Genomic DNA, 17,350 nt, shown 5'->3' on the forward strand with positions numbered 1-17,350 from the left:
TGGCTGCTCACGGCTTGGATAAGTGCACTCTGCGCTGGGTTAAAAACTGGCTGGACGGCCAAGCCCAGAGCGTGGTGGTGAATGGAGTCAAATCCAGTTGGCGGCCAGTCACGAGTGGTGATCCCCACGGCTCAGTGTTGGGGCCGGTCCTGTTCAGTATCTTCATTGGTGATCTGGATGAGGGGATTGAGAGCACCCTCAGTAAGTTTGCAGATGACACCACGCTGGGTGGAAGCGTCCATCTGCTGGAGGGTAGGAAGGCCCTACAGAGGGACCTGGACAGGCTGGATCGATGGGCTGAGGCCAGCTCTATGAGATTCAACAAGGCTCAGTGCCGGGTCCTGCACTTGGGTCACAACAACCCCAGGCAACGCTACAGGCTTGGGGAGGAGTGGCTGGAGAGCTGCCTGGCAGAAAAGGACCTGGGGGTGTTGGTTGATAGCGGCCTGAACACGAGCCAGCAGTGTGCTCAGGTGGCCAAGAAGGCCAATGGCATCCTGGCTTGTATCAGGACTAGTGTGGCCAGCAGGACCAGGGAGGTGATAGTGCCCCTGTACTCGGCACTGGTGAGGCCGCACCTCGAGTACTGTGTTCAGTTTTGGGCCCCTCACTATGAGAAGGACATTGAGGTGCTGTAGCGTGTCCAGAGAAGGGCAACGAAGTTGTTGAAGGGTCTGGAGCACAAGTCCTATGAGGAGCAGCTGAGGGAACTGGGGTTGTTTAGTCTGGAGAAGAGGGGGCTGAGGGGAGACCTTATTGCTCTCTACAACTACCTGAAAGGAGGTCATAGCGAGGTGGGGGTTGGTCTCTTCTCCCTAGTAACAAGCGATAGGATGAGAGGAAATGGCCTTAAGCTGCACCAGGGGAAGTTTAGGTTGGATATTAGGAAAAACTTCTTCACCAAAAGGAGAGTCAGGCACTGGAACAGGCTGCCCAGGGAAGTGATTGAGTCTCCATCCCTGGAGGTATTTAAAAGACGGGTAGATGTGGTGCTTGAGGACGTGGTTTAGTCGTGGACTTGGCAGCGCTAGGTTAATGGTTGGCCTTGATGATCTTAAGGGTCTTTTCCAACCTTAACAATTCTGTGATTCTATGATAAGAATGTAGTGCTGGAGGGTGAGGAAAAATCAACCCAGCCTCAACTAACACCAAGAACCACAACACCTATGAACTCTACTAAGCAATTCCCTTAAACCCATGAAGAACATGAGATTATGGAAATAAGGCTAACCTTTCCACAGTGTGTTCATTTAGAATGACAGGCTAAAATCCAAAGCTTAAACTGTTATTTCTTTGGGAGGAAAAGATCAAGAAGGGTCTTGGGACAAGCAGGCAGTTGTCCCTCCATGCAATTTAAACTATATTTTGTCTCCTGAAAATACTAGGAAGACATGCACAGAAGCTGCTGAAGACAACTTGAGTGAGGCTAAAACTGAGTACATCCCTTTATCAGACTGCAAACAACCCAGTTTCCTAAGGGAAGGCTACCACTGAAACTCTTATAACTGAGGGAGCAAAGCATTCAAGAGTTCAATACAGCTGCAAGGATAAAAATAACTGTTTACCAGCACCATACTGAGAAAAACAAAGATGACGTGCCCATCTAATATCTTCTGCCTTTTTTATTCCTTTCCCTGCATAAGATAGAAGATTTTGATTGTAATGAAAAAGAAACAAAGTAGTTCTTTCCTTTCCTGGAAAAAACATGTGCAGTAAACAAATGAGAGTGTTCTTGTAGTTGGTGACACACACCTTGAACATGGATGAGCACAATTGCTGTTAAACTCCTGCCACAATCTGGGTAGGTCTCTTCCAGTCCAGAAGAGAAGCCTGTGAATTTTTGTAAAAGATAAGCTGTGTTTTCTAGTGCTGTATCCAGAGCTGCTCAGACAGCATCTTAAAATATTGCTGCGAAAAGACTCAATACCAAAGCAGGCATCACCAGCAGTGCAGATACCACCAGCAATGAAGCCTGTGGCAACAGCTCCACTACCAAAGTCTGGTACATTGTAAGTTTTTCCAAATACGAAGCTGAGCAATTGAGTGGATCTCGGCCCTCCAAGGGCAGAACCAGTAAAAGGGCACAGGGCACGAACTGCAGCTGGGAGAGGACAGCCTGCTGCAGAGAGGCTGCCACAGCACTGCCAACAGCTCTGACCTAGCTGTTCACATGTACCAACCGGCCCCTGGGCATATCCCCAGGAGCGTCTGCTTTAAGAGTCTCTCATTGGTCTTCCAACAAAGCCCTCTTTCTAGGAGAGCTACAGAAGAATCTAGATTTTGCAACAGCAATTATGTCATCTCAAGTCACTTGGTATTTTCACAGCTTCAATTCAGATGAGATCGTTATCCAAATGATGAGTCAGTCCAGTTAAATCTTTTGGCATGTTCTGGCTGTGCTGCAAATGGACCAGGCTCCACCAAAAAGCTTTGAGAGCTTCTACTTTGTTACTCCTGTGCCGTCTTGACAGCTCAGAGAATACACGGGCAAAAGTGATTGCAGGAGCAAGGACTCACATGGTCGGTTCAACCTGTTTGTGTTTTGTTTTTTTAACTTGGAAAGCTCTGTTTTACCCTAGTGCAGGAAGTGTAGTGTATACCAACCAGTGTATTTTTGGAATTTATCCTATGCAAAGCACCAAAGTGCTGTCAACTCTTATTGCAGACAATGAATTAAAGTTTAAAAGAAAAACAATTCCCCAAAAGAAATAACCCCTTACTTTTTTAAAGATGGCATTCACTGAACACAGATTAATTAATTTCATGTCCAATTTAACATAGCATTGTATTCCATGTCATATAGATAAGAAAGGGGAGCCTGCTGTGCTATTTTGGCACAAATTGATGTTCTCCTGTGTGTGTTGCAGACACTACTCCTCCAACAGTGCTTGGAGACTGCATGCAAAGCTGCTTTGTTTCCGTTTTGATTTATTCACTGGATTGTTGAATTTGTAGCAGATTTTTTTTTCCTTAATGCTTTGAGATTATGATTTTTGAAGTTCAGCTTTTTATATGCATATTTTTACTGGTTAACTCTAAATAAAATAAGAACTCTGGTGTCCCCTAATCTTTTCTCTACTATAATGAAAAATAGATAAATCTCCTGATTCAACTTTTTTGCAGGAAGAATGGAAAGTTATTTTGTAAAGAAAGAATGTTTCCAAGCTTTTTGTACTATATATAAGATAAAAATTTAACTGTGTCAAATAGCAAGATTTTACACATCATCAGAGATCTGAAGCTTAGTAATGGGTAGCAGTCATTAGAAAGCATTTCAGTACATTAAGCAATGCTTCATTAAAAACAAAACAAAATCCTGCTGGCAAAGGAAACTAGCTGCAGAGATTATAGTGTTGCCCTTTGGCTCTCTACCTGCATGTTTTTGTCCTCTCCATGTTTAGGTAGTCTGTTTTGGTTTTTGCTTTCTTTTCTCTTCCTTGATGCTTTGGACCAATCTCATAACTTTATTACTCAACAGTGACAGAACATAGGGCTAAGCATCTTGAAAAAGAAAAAAAAAAAAAGCAGAAAAAATACTGGTTTGCTCAGTATATTCCATTTTAGGCTCAATTGGTTTTGATTATTTGATTGCTTTATCTGAACTATTAATCCTATGGTCTTAACATAACCAAATAGACAAAGACTGGCAGAAGAGCATGTTCTGGCCACCTGAGATAGAGATAAATGTGCAGCTGCATGAGCTAGGAAGTTTGTTCCAGAACATAACCGAGATATGTGCTTGAGGAAAATATTGTGAACAGGAATATATGCAAATGGTGGCACTGCGCACAACTTAAGCTGTGACACTGAAAGACCTTTGTGGATTCATGAGATAAGATTCTGAGTAAAATTCTGCTAAATGTTTAAATAAATGTCTGGTCTGCAAGACCGTATTTTCTTTCTGTTTTATAAATGCTGTTAATGATTTATTCAATCTGCTTGATTTTGTCCCTGATGAAATGAGTTGGTTTTCTAGGAGGGCATTTATTAGGAAATGGAAGATAAAATTTATGATTTGCAACCATGTATTTTAAAGAACCAACTAATGCTAATAACTGCTATTATCGATTTACAAAGTGCAGTGCACTGCTTAGAATTGTTTTGAAACAGCAAGTTGCATGATGGACAGTTAATGAATCTGTTTCTTGTACTGTGTACATACACTGTACTTTTAATTTTGCACTGAAGTTCTATATATACAGCTTGAAATGCAACAAGGAGATCTAGTAGGTAGTCTTATATTTAAAGATCATTTTCAGAATCCAATTAAGTGTTTGAAACCTACAGAGCAGATAGATTTTCTTAAAGCTAGTAGCATGGAGGGACTTTTTCTTAGTAATAGATGTCTGTCTAGGCATTGGGAGATCTTCAGATATGCAGGTTTGATTTTGATTTATTTGCATTTCCCAAGGGGAAGACATAATCAAGAACTTCCCACCTTTTGGCAATAGTACAATCAGATGCTACGTTTACACTAGTTTATAGACTGCATTTGCTTTCAAAAGCATTAATGTAAGAAAAAGCTTTAAAAAGAAAACTCACCAACTCAATACACTAAAAGGCCGTCTGTCCTGAAGTAAGTCCACTCCCTATAACCTTGTGGGACCTGTTGAATATCTGCTATTGTCCTATAACTTTGTCCTCTTCAGTAAGGTATACATGTGGGCAGAATCATCCCCTATAGGTGTTATGACTGAAGCTAGGTTTTTCTCTGAAGTACAAGTAGAGAGAGCTAGTCATAGAGGTAAGTTTGTTTCTTGGCAGGTAAATTTGTACTTCCTGATAAGATGCACAACCTATTGTAGCATGTTGCTATGGGAATTAGCTATTTCTACAGTGAATGCTGTAGGAGAAAATTACAGTTTAATAACAAAACTATGTCTCACTGACCAGGAAAGTCAAAGTTACTGTTGGAGATATGATCATTTCCTTTGGTATCATTTGTCCACGGTCATACTTGGTGGAGAAGTACTTTTGCACGCAGCATGTCAAGGCCGGAGATTCAAAGTGACAGAGGAATAGCTGAGGTTTGTGTTTGAAGGATGACAAGAAAAGCGATTGGCACAGTGCGTGGCACTGAGGAGTATATCAAACCCCCAAAGTCTTAGGGTTTGTAATGGCAGAATTCAGGTTCAGTTCCCAGTGTTGCTACAGACCTCATTACAGGACTGAGGAACATCTCAGCTGGAAAACTGGGATGGTTAATAATGCTTTCTTCCTTTCATTTTTCCTGTGTATCTAGATGGCATGCAGGTATAGCACTCTTTTACCTATATGTATATCCCCACACGGGTCCAGTTTTAGTTTGTTCCATTAAGTGCTGCTGTAACACAAACTGCAGGACATCAGTGGCGGAGAGATGATAGAGCATTTTCAGAGAAAGTGAAGCTGAGAAAGGTGCAGATGTTTTTTCCCTCTAGCCCTTTTCAGCTTTTAAAAATTTGTATTAGTTAGTTATTAATTTTCACAGTCGTATGCATTTTAAGGACAGAAAAGGACTGTTATCAATAGCTAGTCTAGCAAGTCAAAATGCATAAAACAAGCCAGAATTTTGTATGTTACTCAGCTTGTAGAAGTATGTCCAATCTTGGCTTTAGAATTTAATCCAGTTGCTAAAATAAATCATCTGTTTCTTTTTGTTTCTTGCTCTAAAATGGGGTTTCCAGAATTTGAATTATTAGTCTAAATTTTTCCAAGCTCTTTGCAGTGAGCTTCCATTTTAAAGTTTAGAGATCCCAACTGAACACAGCATTCCTGTAATTATTAATTAATGAAATATGCAGTATCGAAAACATCTTATTTCAGTTCTTCTCCCTTCACCATGGTTGAATGGTTAGCCATTAAAAATGGTTAAAGCTCACGTTCAGTAGATGTTCGCAGAGATACGGTATGTCTGTGTTTCTCTGAGTACCTTGCCTTTTTCCAGACTAGATAAAAGGATTTTCATGCACTTTTTTCAAGTATACTGTTGTATGTGGTGCCTGGATATTTCAGATGTCTACACGTCTTTCCAGTATGGAAACATGGCAGCTCTAATCCATCACAACCCTTTTCAGTTACCTTGAGTCACTACTGGTTCTCCTCAGCTCCAGTACAATGAAAAGTCAGTGTTTGCTCAGTAAAGGTGTTCCTGTCATGTACACAAGTTTGTAGGCGTTACTGTGCTGAGCTGCTCATCTGTATTGATTATTCTTGAAGGATGTTTCACTTTCAGTTTGAATTAAGAGGAACATAAATGAGTACATATATTTTGAAACATGATAGCTTCTCCATCTCATCTGTCACTGGCATCGTAGCTGGGTAGTTTGCTTGAGCTGTATCGCCCAGATCTAAAGTGCATCCTATTCTGCCGAAAGTCTGTCCTTTCCATGCTGTGCGAATGTTACGCATTATGAAGCTGGGGAACAGTCGATACCTGTGAGGTGACTCGCTAACTGTTGGCTTGCTGGAGGGACTGACATATAAGATTGTTTACAAGCATATGCAGCGAGTAACAGTGCAAACACCTCTGAGTCCTTCCTGCTCACAAAGGGTAGTCCTCGGGTCTACAGCCTTAGGTCTTGTCTCAGCAGAAGAATGATACACCCCGGGCTGTTCAGACAGGCTGGAGATGCATAACCTTTGTGGTCACTCTGCTAATGCAGCCAGAACTGTGAAAGGAGATATGGCAACGGTTTCCTTTTGAGAATTAACTGAAGCGGTGTTTCCTTCATACAAGGAACCAAGGCTGTTTGCAGTGGTGTCTGCTTTGCCTGAAGGCAAGTAAGCAGCCCAATATGGTGTCCCATCTTGGCCTGACTTCAACAGGCACCTGCAATAGATGCCTTTTTCTTAAACTTGTTTGTCCAAAACAGCTTCTCTTCTCTTCAGTTTGAGAGACTGTTCCTTCCTGAACAGTCCTCGCATCTTTGATCATTTGTGTTTGTGAGACTTTTCCTGTCTTATTATTGTCTTTTTAGTAAGCAATTCTCCAGAGCTTGCTGAGAAGTGGCATAACTGAGTCATTCTTTCCTTTTCTGCCTGTTTTTCTCACCAGCCTCATATTAAACAACAACTGATATATTAGTATAATAAATATCTTAATACAATATTCATAAATTATTAAAAGCAGTTCCAAATCTGTCACAATGAACTCATGGGAGTGAATTACTTTTTACAGCAAGCACAGATTCCAAGGTTTTTTTGGGCTGATGCTCTAGCTCATGCACACACTGTTAACTATTTAAACAGCCAAAGCCTAGTTTCCTTTTAAGGTAAAAATCCTTAGTATAAAAATAGCAAGGATTTTTTTTGCTACCAAATATTAGTAGTACTTCCCATTTTCTTCCTAACCACCCTTTCTCCCCCACTAAAGTCCTTTAGAAGCTGTAGTTAAGAGTTGTTGTAAGAAGTAATTGCAACACAATGAATATTTGAGTCTGCTTGACAGATGAGATATTGTAGGTAACCAAGAAAGGGGGCTTCAGATGAGAGTCTGGAAGATTGAGGCTTCAGTGAGCTAGTGAGGAATCAAAGTAGGAAAGAAAACTCATGATTCCACTCCCGGTTGGTAAATTCCTGAGCAGTTAGGCTATCACTAATTGTAGCCAAGATAGCTCCCTTAGTGATGATTTTTGATGTGATGTGTAATTTTCTCTTGAGATAGCAACAATAGAAATACTACACATTAGCTTTTCTTAGCTTCATAGGTTTTAATAAATTTTGGACTTGCAAAAGATCTTGAGTAAGTTTTCAAAACACAACGTAATGGCTGTAGGTTTAAGGAATTTTGTAAGTCAATAAATATGGAGCAATGGAACAACTCTCCTGCTTGAGAATTTGCGGTTCAGAGGAGATGCTGGAAATCCGAGTTAGCTTGATCTCCTCTTGGGGGGGGGCAATAAGTAAAGTTTTGTCTGGATGAGGGAAGAGGGAAATGAATCCTGTGTTTAAACCTCCCCTGCAGTTGGTCTGAAAATTTGGAAACTCTCATTCTTCTAGTGATTTTTCAGTGATGTATTGGCCCCATTAAAGTCAGTGGGAGTTTTGCCACGGCTTTTAATGAGGTCAGAAAGAGAATAGTACATTTCAACTGCCTTTTTTTTTTAAAGTTGGAAATAAGTTTTATATTAGTTTGTTTTACAGTGATATATTCTAGAAATAAATCCACCTGTAATCAGATGGCATTTTCCATAGCATGATAGGAAGAAGATCATTTCCAAGATGGGATGGAATAACCATCTCACACTGCCTCAGGAGTACAACAGTCACTGTCAACCTTTTTTTGTTTATTTGTTTATTTTTTATTTGTTGGCATACATACAATTTGGGCATTTGGGCACATGAGGGATAGTTTAATTTAAGATTTTACATCTACAAGCTCTGCATTTGGTAGGAAAAGGCTGAAGTAAACAGGGCATAATTGAAATGAAAGGTGAGGAAACAGGGATTTGATTAGGATAGTTCAGTGAGTTTTAACTATTTTGCAAAATACTTTAGTTACATTTCACATCTTACATTGTGCCAACACGATCAGGACATGATGCATTGTAAGTCTACATTCCTTCTATTACCAGTGAAATGCATCTATGAACAGAATATGGCATGTTTTCAACAGCCTGTCACAATAATGCACTCATTAATATGCCTGTACAGGTTTAGAACAGTTAAATATTTATGAGATATGCAAATGTTTGCTCTCCTTCCTTAATTCACAAGTGACGACTAATCAAAGCTTTGCTTTCTGTTCTTTAAGTAAAAAGCTCTGTTCTGGAATGTTGTTTTAGTAGGCAATAATTTGATGAAAATATGAAGGTGGACGGAGGGGGAGGGAATCCTTTGCTTATTCTCTGCTGTTTGTCTGAATCTACGCAACCACTTCAGCTTTAAAGCACCTTCTTCTGTTTGGTTATCTGACCCTGAATATTTTTGATGACTTTGAAACGTGTTGCATTTTAAAAAACAAAACAAAGACACAGTGAAGTATCCAAGTGTCCTTCGCTCTTCTTGGTCCAGGTGCTTCCCGTGGTGAGTATGCACTGCTTACTAGAAACCGGCGCCAGCAGAGCTCCTCATGGTCTGCAGAGAAAGCTTACTCCAAACCTTTTGGGACAAGTTGTCTTTTCTTAAGTACTAATCCTTGTCCCTGTTCTCTTGTGACAGGGGAATGTGATGAATATACCTTTTCTTATATTTGCAAGTCACCTCTAAGTGTGTGGGGATAGAAATGCAGAGGTGCACCTTTAGCAAGGTGGGTTGGTGTTCATGGTGGTATCTCCTGAGAAATGCTGCCTGGTGTCTGGTCCCCTTACTTTGAAGACTGAGTGGAACTCGGCAGGAGCCTGCACTCTCCTCGTAGGCATTCATCTTCCATTCACCCTGGAAGAATGTACCTCCTGTGAAGGGACCAAGTGGGAGGAGAAGAAGTTTATTTGCGCACATTTATCACTCACCCAGAAAATGAATAATCTCTAATGCTCATCCCACAGCGTCTAAGTGTTGTCCCTCCTGCCTCCGTGGTGTGGTGGCTGCCTCACTCTGCCAGGCAGGGTGAGGCCACTGTTGACTAGTTTGCTTGTCCAGCAACACCTAAGGATGGAAGCTGCATAAAGTGGGAGCTCCTGTCGACCTGGGTGGGGGTCAGCTTGAGGTAATTGAGTCTTAGTGTGTGAGCCTCTTTCTGTTTGTTTTAAACAGTGAGTCAGCAAACATCAACATAAATAGGAGCCACTTCCACTCTCATAGTTCAAAGCATTTTCACACTGTTTATAACTGCTAACGAACAATGTTTCCGAGAAAGCAGAACCCAGGCTTCCAAGATTTGCACATCTTGTGTTATGAGATGCTCAAGCTTGTGTATTGTAAACAAGGCTTAGAAACTCCTCCACATAGTTGTGCTTTGGACTGTAGCAAGCTTTAGAAGAAAATGTCTGATTGTGCCTGGATTTAGTTTATAAATTGGGACCGTTTCAGCAGTCTGTGTGGCCTTCCATTCAGCTGTTTGTTTAAGCCAAGCCAAAAGCCACTTATCTAAAGATGATTTATTCTCACTCTTGAGCTGACAGAACCAGGCTGGGAAGGGTGAAAGCTGAATTGTAGGGTTTAGTCTGAGCCCCCATCTTCAGTCAAACCATAAGGACAGCATGAAGGACTGGCCATAACATTGTTCTGGAAGGTACTTGCAGATCTCTTGTACGTTGCTTGTAGGACACCTTTTTAAAATAAACAGCCGTGGTATGTGATTGACTCAGATTTGAACTTTGCAGCTGTTCCTTCCTATCTGGCTGATATGCCAAAGCAAAACTCTGCAGCTCAACATCTCTAAAATGAAAACCTTAATTCAAATATTATAATTTGGATCAGCTCCTGACTTTCTGGTTTTGGCAGTGTAAGCAAAATGGAGGCAAGTGTGTTTCTTTATCTAGTTCAGAAAAATAGATGTTATTTATTTACTTAGAATTATACAATCACAGAATCGTTTAGGTCGGAAAAGACCTTTAAGATCATCAAGTCTAACCGTTAACCTAGCACTGCTGAGTCCACCACTAAACCATGTCCCTAAGCACCACGTCTGCATGTGTTTTAAATATCTCCAGGGATGGAGACTCAACCACTTCCCTGGGCAGCCTGTTCCAGTGCCTGACTCTCCTTTTGGTGAAGAAGTTTTTCCTAATATCCAACCTAAACTTCCCCTGGTGCAGCTTGAGGCCCTTTCCTCTCGTCCTATCGCTTGTTACTAGGGAGAAGAGACCAACCCCCACCTCGCTATGACCTCCTTTCAGGTAGTTGTAGAGAGCAATAAGGTCTCCCCTCAGCCCCCTTTTCTCCAGACTAAACAACCCCAGTTCCCTCAGCTGCTCCTCATAGGACTTGTGCTCTAGGCCCTTCACCAGCTGCTTAGCATAAAGCAATGTTGTGTAGTAAAAGGCAACAGCTGAATAGTTTTAGCTAGACGTGAAAGTATAACTTGAGGCAGAGTATCTGGCTGTCAAAATGGCATCTAAAGAGGAAGAAAGTTTTACTGATATTTGAAGATGGTTTGTTTTGTTAGATTGAAACAACTAAAAGATTTGTGCATTCAAGAACTCAGTTTTATACTGACATCTTTTCACTGTGTTAGACTTCACTTAATGCAGAGCCTGACCATGAGCATGGTTCAGGGAGTGGAATAAATGAGGCTGAAAAGGTAGTGTCTATCCATCCAAGAGCTGTGGTGTCCAGCCGAGGAACGGTGGGTTGTATGATGGGGTGGGATGGCGCTGCTGCAACCCCTCACACTGGGGAGCTGCCATGGTGTGTGGCTCATGTGGGTGCTTGCCATGCGGGGCTGTTTCCCTCCTGGGGCACACGCTTGCCCAGCGCGGATAGCCTCCTTCCACACCTGTACAATTGAATGCAATAGTAAAAATAGGGGGAGGCCCAAATGACTAAGGGACGAGCCTACCTTTTGTAGTCTGCTTCCTCAGCAAGAATTATTTTGAATGAGTTAATACCAAAGGGGTTAAAGAACTGTTGTGTATTTTGAATTTGGGGTGTCAAAGCAAATATTTTGACAGTTGGTCAGAAGTGGATGTTGAGTGGTGTGCTGTGAAGAACATACAGTTCTGTCATGGAAAAAACTTGTCGAGGGATGGGAAACTGAAAGGAGGAATAAACAGCCAGTTTTCAGCCTTGCAAGGGCCTAGCTTGTGTTTCTGTTGAGCAAAACTGAAGAAAAGGGGTGACCAGAGTGCTGGAGGGAAGCTTTATCTAATGCAGTTATTTAGCACAGTCTGTATCTGGAAAGGCTTCGATGCATGGCACAAACATGCTGTTGGAGCCGCATGAGAATTGATTAGGTTCATTTGGAAACTCAAGGTGGGGTGTGTTTCAAGGAAAATGTTAACCACAGAAGTGTGACTGAGCTGTAACTTATCTCCTGTACTTTGTCTGCAACCTTTCCTTACTAAGTCCCACAAAGAAGAAATGCCCCTGCCCCTCCTCTGGTCTATGCGCCATCCTACTTTATATGTTTCTCTCCATCTGCTCACAAAAAGGAGTTGTAGGAGAGTGGCCCCTGCCTCTCACCTAGTCTCGCCATCCTACTTCATATGCTTTTGTCCATCTGCTCACAAAAAGGAGTTGTCGATGAGTGGTGCTCCCATTCGACAGCATCACTAGTGCAGGAATAAATTTATGCAGTTCTCCCATGAATAAGGGTATGTTGCTCTGGAGATACGTTTTGTACCAGAATAAAGTATTCATGACCTGGGAGAAGCCAAATTGTGAAGGTTTCATTGGAAAGCAAAGTATATTCTGTTGAACTGTAGTAATTGATGACATTTACTAACTTTTAGGTGCTGTGAAGTTTCCCTGTGTTGCACAATGGGGAAGTATATGTTCCAGTGAAGTCCTGAGATTTGACACGACCTCCATGTCATCTTTAGACAGGCTATTTTGCTTATGCAGCGACTTTTCTGGAGATACTGTGTTTTAAAATGTTACTACAATTTATTCTTGCACTTGCATTTCAAATGGGAAAGAACCCATGGTTTGGTCTTTTCTTCTGATTCTAATATAGCATCTCACATTTGTTATCAGCGCTGTGTTTTTATGGCTGCCAGTGTTCATCTGGGATTTCCACCTACTTAAGTAAATATGAACTTTGTTCTCATCTGTATTCAATAAACAGTATTTTATGTTCTGCAGGTACAGAGTAAGCAGTAACAGCTATGATGGCTGTTCAACTCTTATGTCCCTTGCCTCTCAATTAAAATCCTGGAATTACAAAGACAAGGAGTTCACACAGGTGCGGTGCTTGCACTGAAATACAGATTCTAGAGCTTTTTGGAACTTCTCTTAAAAAATAAAGACATTTGCTATTAAATTCTCTTTAATTGTGCAGATGACATCAGAAGAATGTAGGTTTGTAGTGGGCATTTCCTACATTCCAGTTTTTATTTAAAGTGGAAATACTGAGAGAATTAACTTTTTTTTGGCAGGCTGACACTTCAGCTCTCTGTTATTACAAAGGGTGTATTCGAGTCATCAGTATGTCAGGCTGCTTGAAAGCTTCATGCTTTCCCCCCAAAAATGGAAAATGAGCTGAACTGTTATCTCAGTATGGCTAAAAGCACAACTAAATGTGTTTTGCCTTTTTTTAAGTCAATGCCATAACATCAAACTAAGGGAGACAAAACTGAGTTGTCGGCACAGCAGCTTAAGTCCATTTATCTGCTAGTACCGCAGGAGTCTGCAGATCTATACGAGAAAGAGTAATGTGGATAAAATCTTGTGGATGATTCACTACGACTAGTATAGGAGGGAGCAGAAATGGCTGGATGAAATTCTGAATGTGTTGAAGTCATGGGTGTGTGTTTTGTTTTGCATTCGGTGGGACTAGGATTCAACCACTGGGCTCAAAACTCCTGGGAAATTAAAATACCAACCCCATGACAAAGCTAAAAAAAAATTGGGGATGTCTGTTTTTCTGGCATCTGCTGACCCCTTTGTGTTTGGCAGCAGCGCAGCAGTGAGGCCCAGATCTGATTCTCGGCTCTCTTGCCTCCAGTTCAATGTCAGTATTTTGGGTTTTGTGAGGAAAACTTGGAAGTGCTACGTTCTCATCACGGAAGGGGTAATGTGAGGGCATTTCCTGCTCCCCCCCTTGCTTTCAAGCGACAGTTTCAGTTCAAGCACAGAGGCGTGTGTGATGATCTGTTTGTTATTTTAAGGCCAGTATTTGGATATGAGTTGGAAGTATAGTGATCTCTGATTGCCTCTTGTACTAAGATAAGTGTAACTCTGGGAATGTCATCAGCTACTGTTGAAAGGCAGCATAAAGGCTTGGGGAAAGCCCTGGGGAACATTTTGCTGCAGTCCCAGGGTGCACAGGACTGTGGAAGGGGGGAATGGAGAGGAGTCAGGAAGCTCAAGGCTGACTGGCAACCCCTCTCACCGGGGCTCTTGGCCACTTGGCAGCAACTAGGGCATTTTTCCACAGATTCCTGTTTACAGTGGCATAAGTCATTGGAGGCTGCTGGTGTTGGCATCAGTTCACGATGAGGTTTGTGACACACCTGCAGGCCAACTGCTTTTCTGAAACACTGGTGCAAAGCTGGATACAAAATCCAGGGAAGCACTGCTCCTGCAAAACCCAGGCTTCAAAGGGATGGGCTGTGTCACTGCATCGCAGGGTGAGCTGTCCCCAGCTGCAATCCTGTTCGCCTCCTCTAGAGACCGGGGTTGGCTCAGCTGCAGTCAGCGGAAGCCCAGAAGGTTGGAACAAGGTTCCTTCGTTGCCCTTTGCACCTAGGTGCCCATGGCACGTGGAGCTGTGCCCAGCTTCCTTCCCGAAGCTGCGCCGTGCTGCCTCCCCAAACTGAAGCCAGGAGCTGCACGTCTGTGAAACTGCTTAAATGTGTACGAACATTTTGCTGGGTAACTGCCAGCAACCTTGGTAATTTCGACCAGAGGAAGATGGTGGGGGCGTGGTGGTAGGAGTGGGTGGGACCAATGGGTGTTACTGAGACCTTTGCTTGTGAAGTGCTTGACAAACACCCGCAATGGGATGGGGCAGAGCAGATACCGTAAGTACGGCTGGGCAGTGGGAGATTAATCACTCCCCTGAGATGAACCTGGGAGGTTTCCAGCAGGCTCTGTTTGACGGGCTCTTGTTAGAGCTTTTGCATGTTGATGTGGATCTGCACTGATCTTGGCTCACTGTGGGGGAGGAAACGAAGACTTTTTTCTCACTGCTGATGTGTTGTCTCTTTTTTCTTGTAGGTGTGTGATGTCAAACAGTGGGCAGTCCTTGCGGCCTCCCCCGCCAGCCTGCAGTGTCATGTGCCAGTATGAATATTAAGGAAGAAAAGCGTACTTCAGAGCTCAGCATCCCAGAAAGAAAAAAGGAGGAACTAAACGGAGAGAACAAATGACTGCACTGCTTGCAAAACTTGGGGCTGTTCACTTTTTCTCCTGAGAAACTTCGTCTTGGCCTTTGTGAGAGAGCTGAAAGAGCAGGCAGAGCAGCCACAGTTATTTTCTTAGGGTCCTTTTTTTCTTTCTTAATTTAATTTTTTCCCCCTTGTGCCTGGATTTTAAGACTGTCAGCTGCACTGATCGCAACCACTGGACATCAATATGTGTCATGTCATTGTAACATGTCGGTCGATGCTATGGACTCTCCTGAGTATTGTGGTGGCTTTCGCAGAGCTCATCGCTTTCATGAGTGCAGACTGGCTGATTGGCAAAGCAAAGCCTTCAAGCTCCGAGGATGTGGACAACAGAACGGGGGGGTCGCAGGAGCCTTACCATCCAACACTGGGCATCTACGGGCGCTGCACCAGAATCTCCCACATGCAGCTTTCCAGACGAGACACACTTTGTGGTCCTTACGCCGAAAACTTCAATGAGATTGCCAGTGGGTTCTGGCAGGCAACCGCTATTTTCCTAGCTGTGGGAATCATGATTCTCTGTGCCGTGGCGTTTGTGTCTGTCTTTACTATGTGTGTGCAGAGTATTATGAAGAAAAGCATTTTTAATGTCTGTGGGCTGCTACAGGGGATTGCAGGTACGTGTACTCTGAAAGCAACTAAAGATTTTAATTTTGGGGCCGTTCAGCTGAAGAAATATAGTGATTCTGTCCTGTCTACAGACAGGCTGCATTAGGCAGACCCAAACTGGTTCTATATGCTGGTGTTTATTCAAACACAACTGAAATTTATAGCTACACAGCAGTAATACATTGACTTTGGCAGCAGAATTGCAGCCTGATGTGTGCCAAAATGAACTGACCAGTGTTACTTTTGTTTGCCGTTCGTTTTTTTCCCGTTTGAATTTCTTTCAGTAACAAGAACTTCTCTCCTTTGTTACCAGCAGAGAGCAAAGTTAATACTTAGGTTAAGGCAGTCTATCTCTCTCTCACTACTTTAGTAATTTTTCCACGGACTGAAGGCAGTTCTCTCAGTGTCTCAGAGGCTTCATGACTGTGGTGAGAGCAAATACCACCCCTGGGATAAGAACAGCCTGCAGTCACACACGCAGTTCTCCAGCATTTCGTGCTAAGCAGCCTTCTTCAAGGCTGTGAGCTTGACAAGTGATACCTTACGATAAACCCTTCCTTGAGCCAGCTTATTGTTCAGCTGCAGTTACATAGCCCAGTGAGCTTACCTTTTCACTGTCCAAGTATCAGCTGTGCTTTGCCAGAGAAGATGAATTGGTTCTAGAGGTTTGGTGTTTCTGCTTAAACCCATGGATTTTACAGAGATTAAATGACTGTTAGTAAACCGACACTGGACAGCACTAGTTAGAGAAGTATTTGGCTTTCTGTACTCGCCAGCGAGCTGTGGGGAGAACCTGTCCCATACACAGATTTTCATTTTTTGTGCTGTGTGCGTGTGGTCATCTGGAGGCGGAGAGTGGTCTTCTGCCCTACCTCTGGCAGCCCTCAGAGACCTGTGAGGAGGGAAGGAATGAGCAGGGCCACCTCCTCTTTCCCTCTTGGTGGTGCTCTTAAGCAGATGTTTTCAATTCATAAAATGGTTTTGTTACAACAAAAATTAGGAGTTTTAACTTGTTTGCTCAAGATGTGAATCTGGCTTCTCCCCTTCTCTCCTCCACTGAGGTGGCCAAACATGTCTGTGGTGGCTGTACCTAGACAGGAGATGTAATGATAGCTGTTCAAACCTTTATGAAGCTGGTTGGTTTCATTTGCTTAGTTAAGACCTAAATTAATCTTATTTTAAACATACATGGAGATGTAGGCAAAAACTGAATTTGCTGCCTACTGCAGCCCTCCAGAGCCAGCGTTACAGGCCACGGACCGGCTGACACTCGTTCCTGAAGCACTAGCACGGTGGCTCTCAGCGTCCTCCACCTGATGCATTTTCGGTATAGAAGTGTACTGGTTATTTCGTGTTACCCACAATGTAAGGTTTGTGCTTCTGGGGCAGAATTAGATCTCTGAGTTGGCTCAAGATGCTTCTGTTCATATGATGGCACACAATTAGCAGGTGAATGTCCTTTAGATAAAAATTACAGGTTTTTCTGTAGTCACTCCCGGTTTACAGAATTTGCCAGAACCAGTGCGATAAGGAAGCAGCTCTGCAGTGCAGATTAAGCCAGGGTAAGGTTTTAGCTCCTTGCTTTCTTAACCCTGTACTTCGGAAATAACCCATGAAATCTGTTTTTCAGGAGGTGACATTACTTCTTTTCTGCTGGAGGGATATTTGTATGGGTGAGATTGGTTATGAGCATAAGCAGATGTTTGGCATGTCAAACTTGGGTCTGTTAAAAAGTTAACTTTACTTACAACTCTGATACTATCTCAAAATATCTAGTCTAACATCAAGACTAGCAGGAAGTAGGTTCCTGTATCTTAGAATACTCTTCT

General features: G+C 42.6%; 1 protein-coding gene across 5 annotated transcripts in view; it reads left to right on the forward strand.

The window, feature by feature from the left end:
• LHFPL2 (LHFPL tetraspan subfamily member 2) overlaps window positions 1–17,350 on the forward strand; it is a 133,300-nt gene that overhangs the window by 98,491 nt on the left and 17,459 nt on the right. For 3 of the 5 annotated variants that reach the window (XM_082336853.1, XM_082336855.1, XM_082336856.1), the window contains exon 3: window positions 14,743–15,529. In XM_082336853.1, coding sequence (XP_082192979.1) covers window positions 15,100–15,529 — 430 coding nt within the window. In that variant the 5' untranslated portion in view covers window positions 14,743–15,099. Of the gene's footprint in view, window positions 1–12,686; window positions 12,767–14,482; window positions 14,547–14,742; window positions 15,530–17,350 lie in introns of those variants that run through there. The other 2 variants (XM_082336857.1, XM_082336854.1) reach the window with 2 other exon arrangements.

This window comes from Platalea leucorodia, assembly GCF_965183815.1.
Source record: "Platalea leucorodia genome assembly, chromosome: Z".
In the NCBI taxonomy this organism is placed as follows: domain Eukaryota; kingdom Metazoa; phylum Chordata; class Aves; order Pelecaniformes; family Threskiornithidae; genus Platalea; species Platalea leucorodia.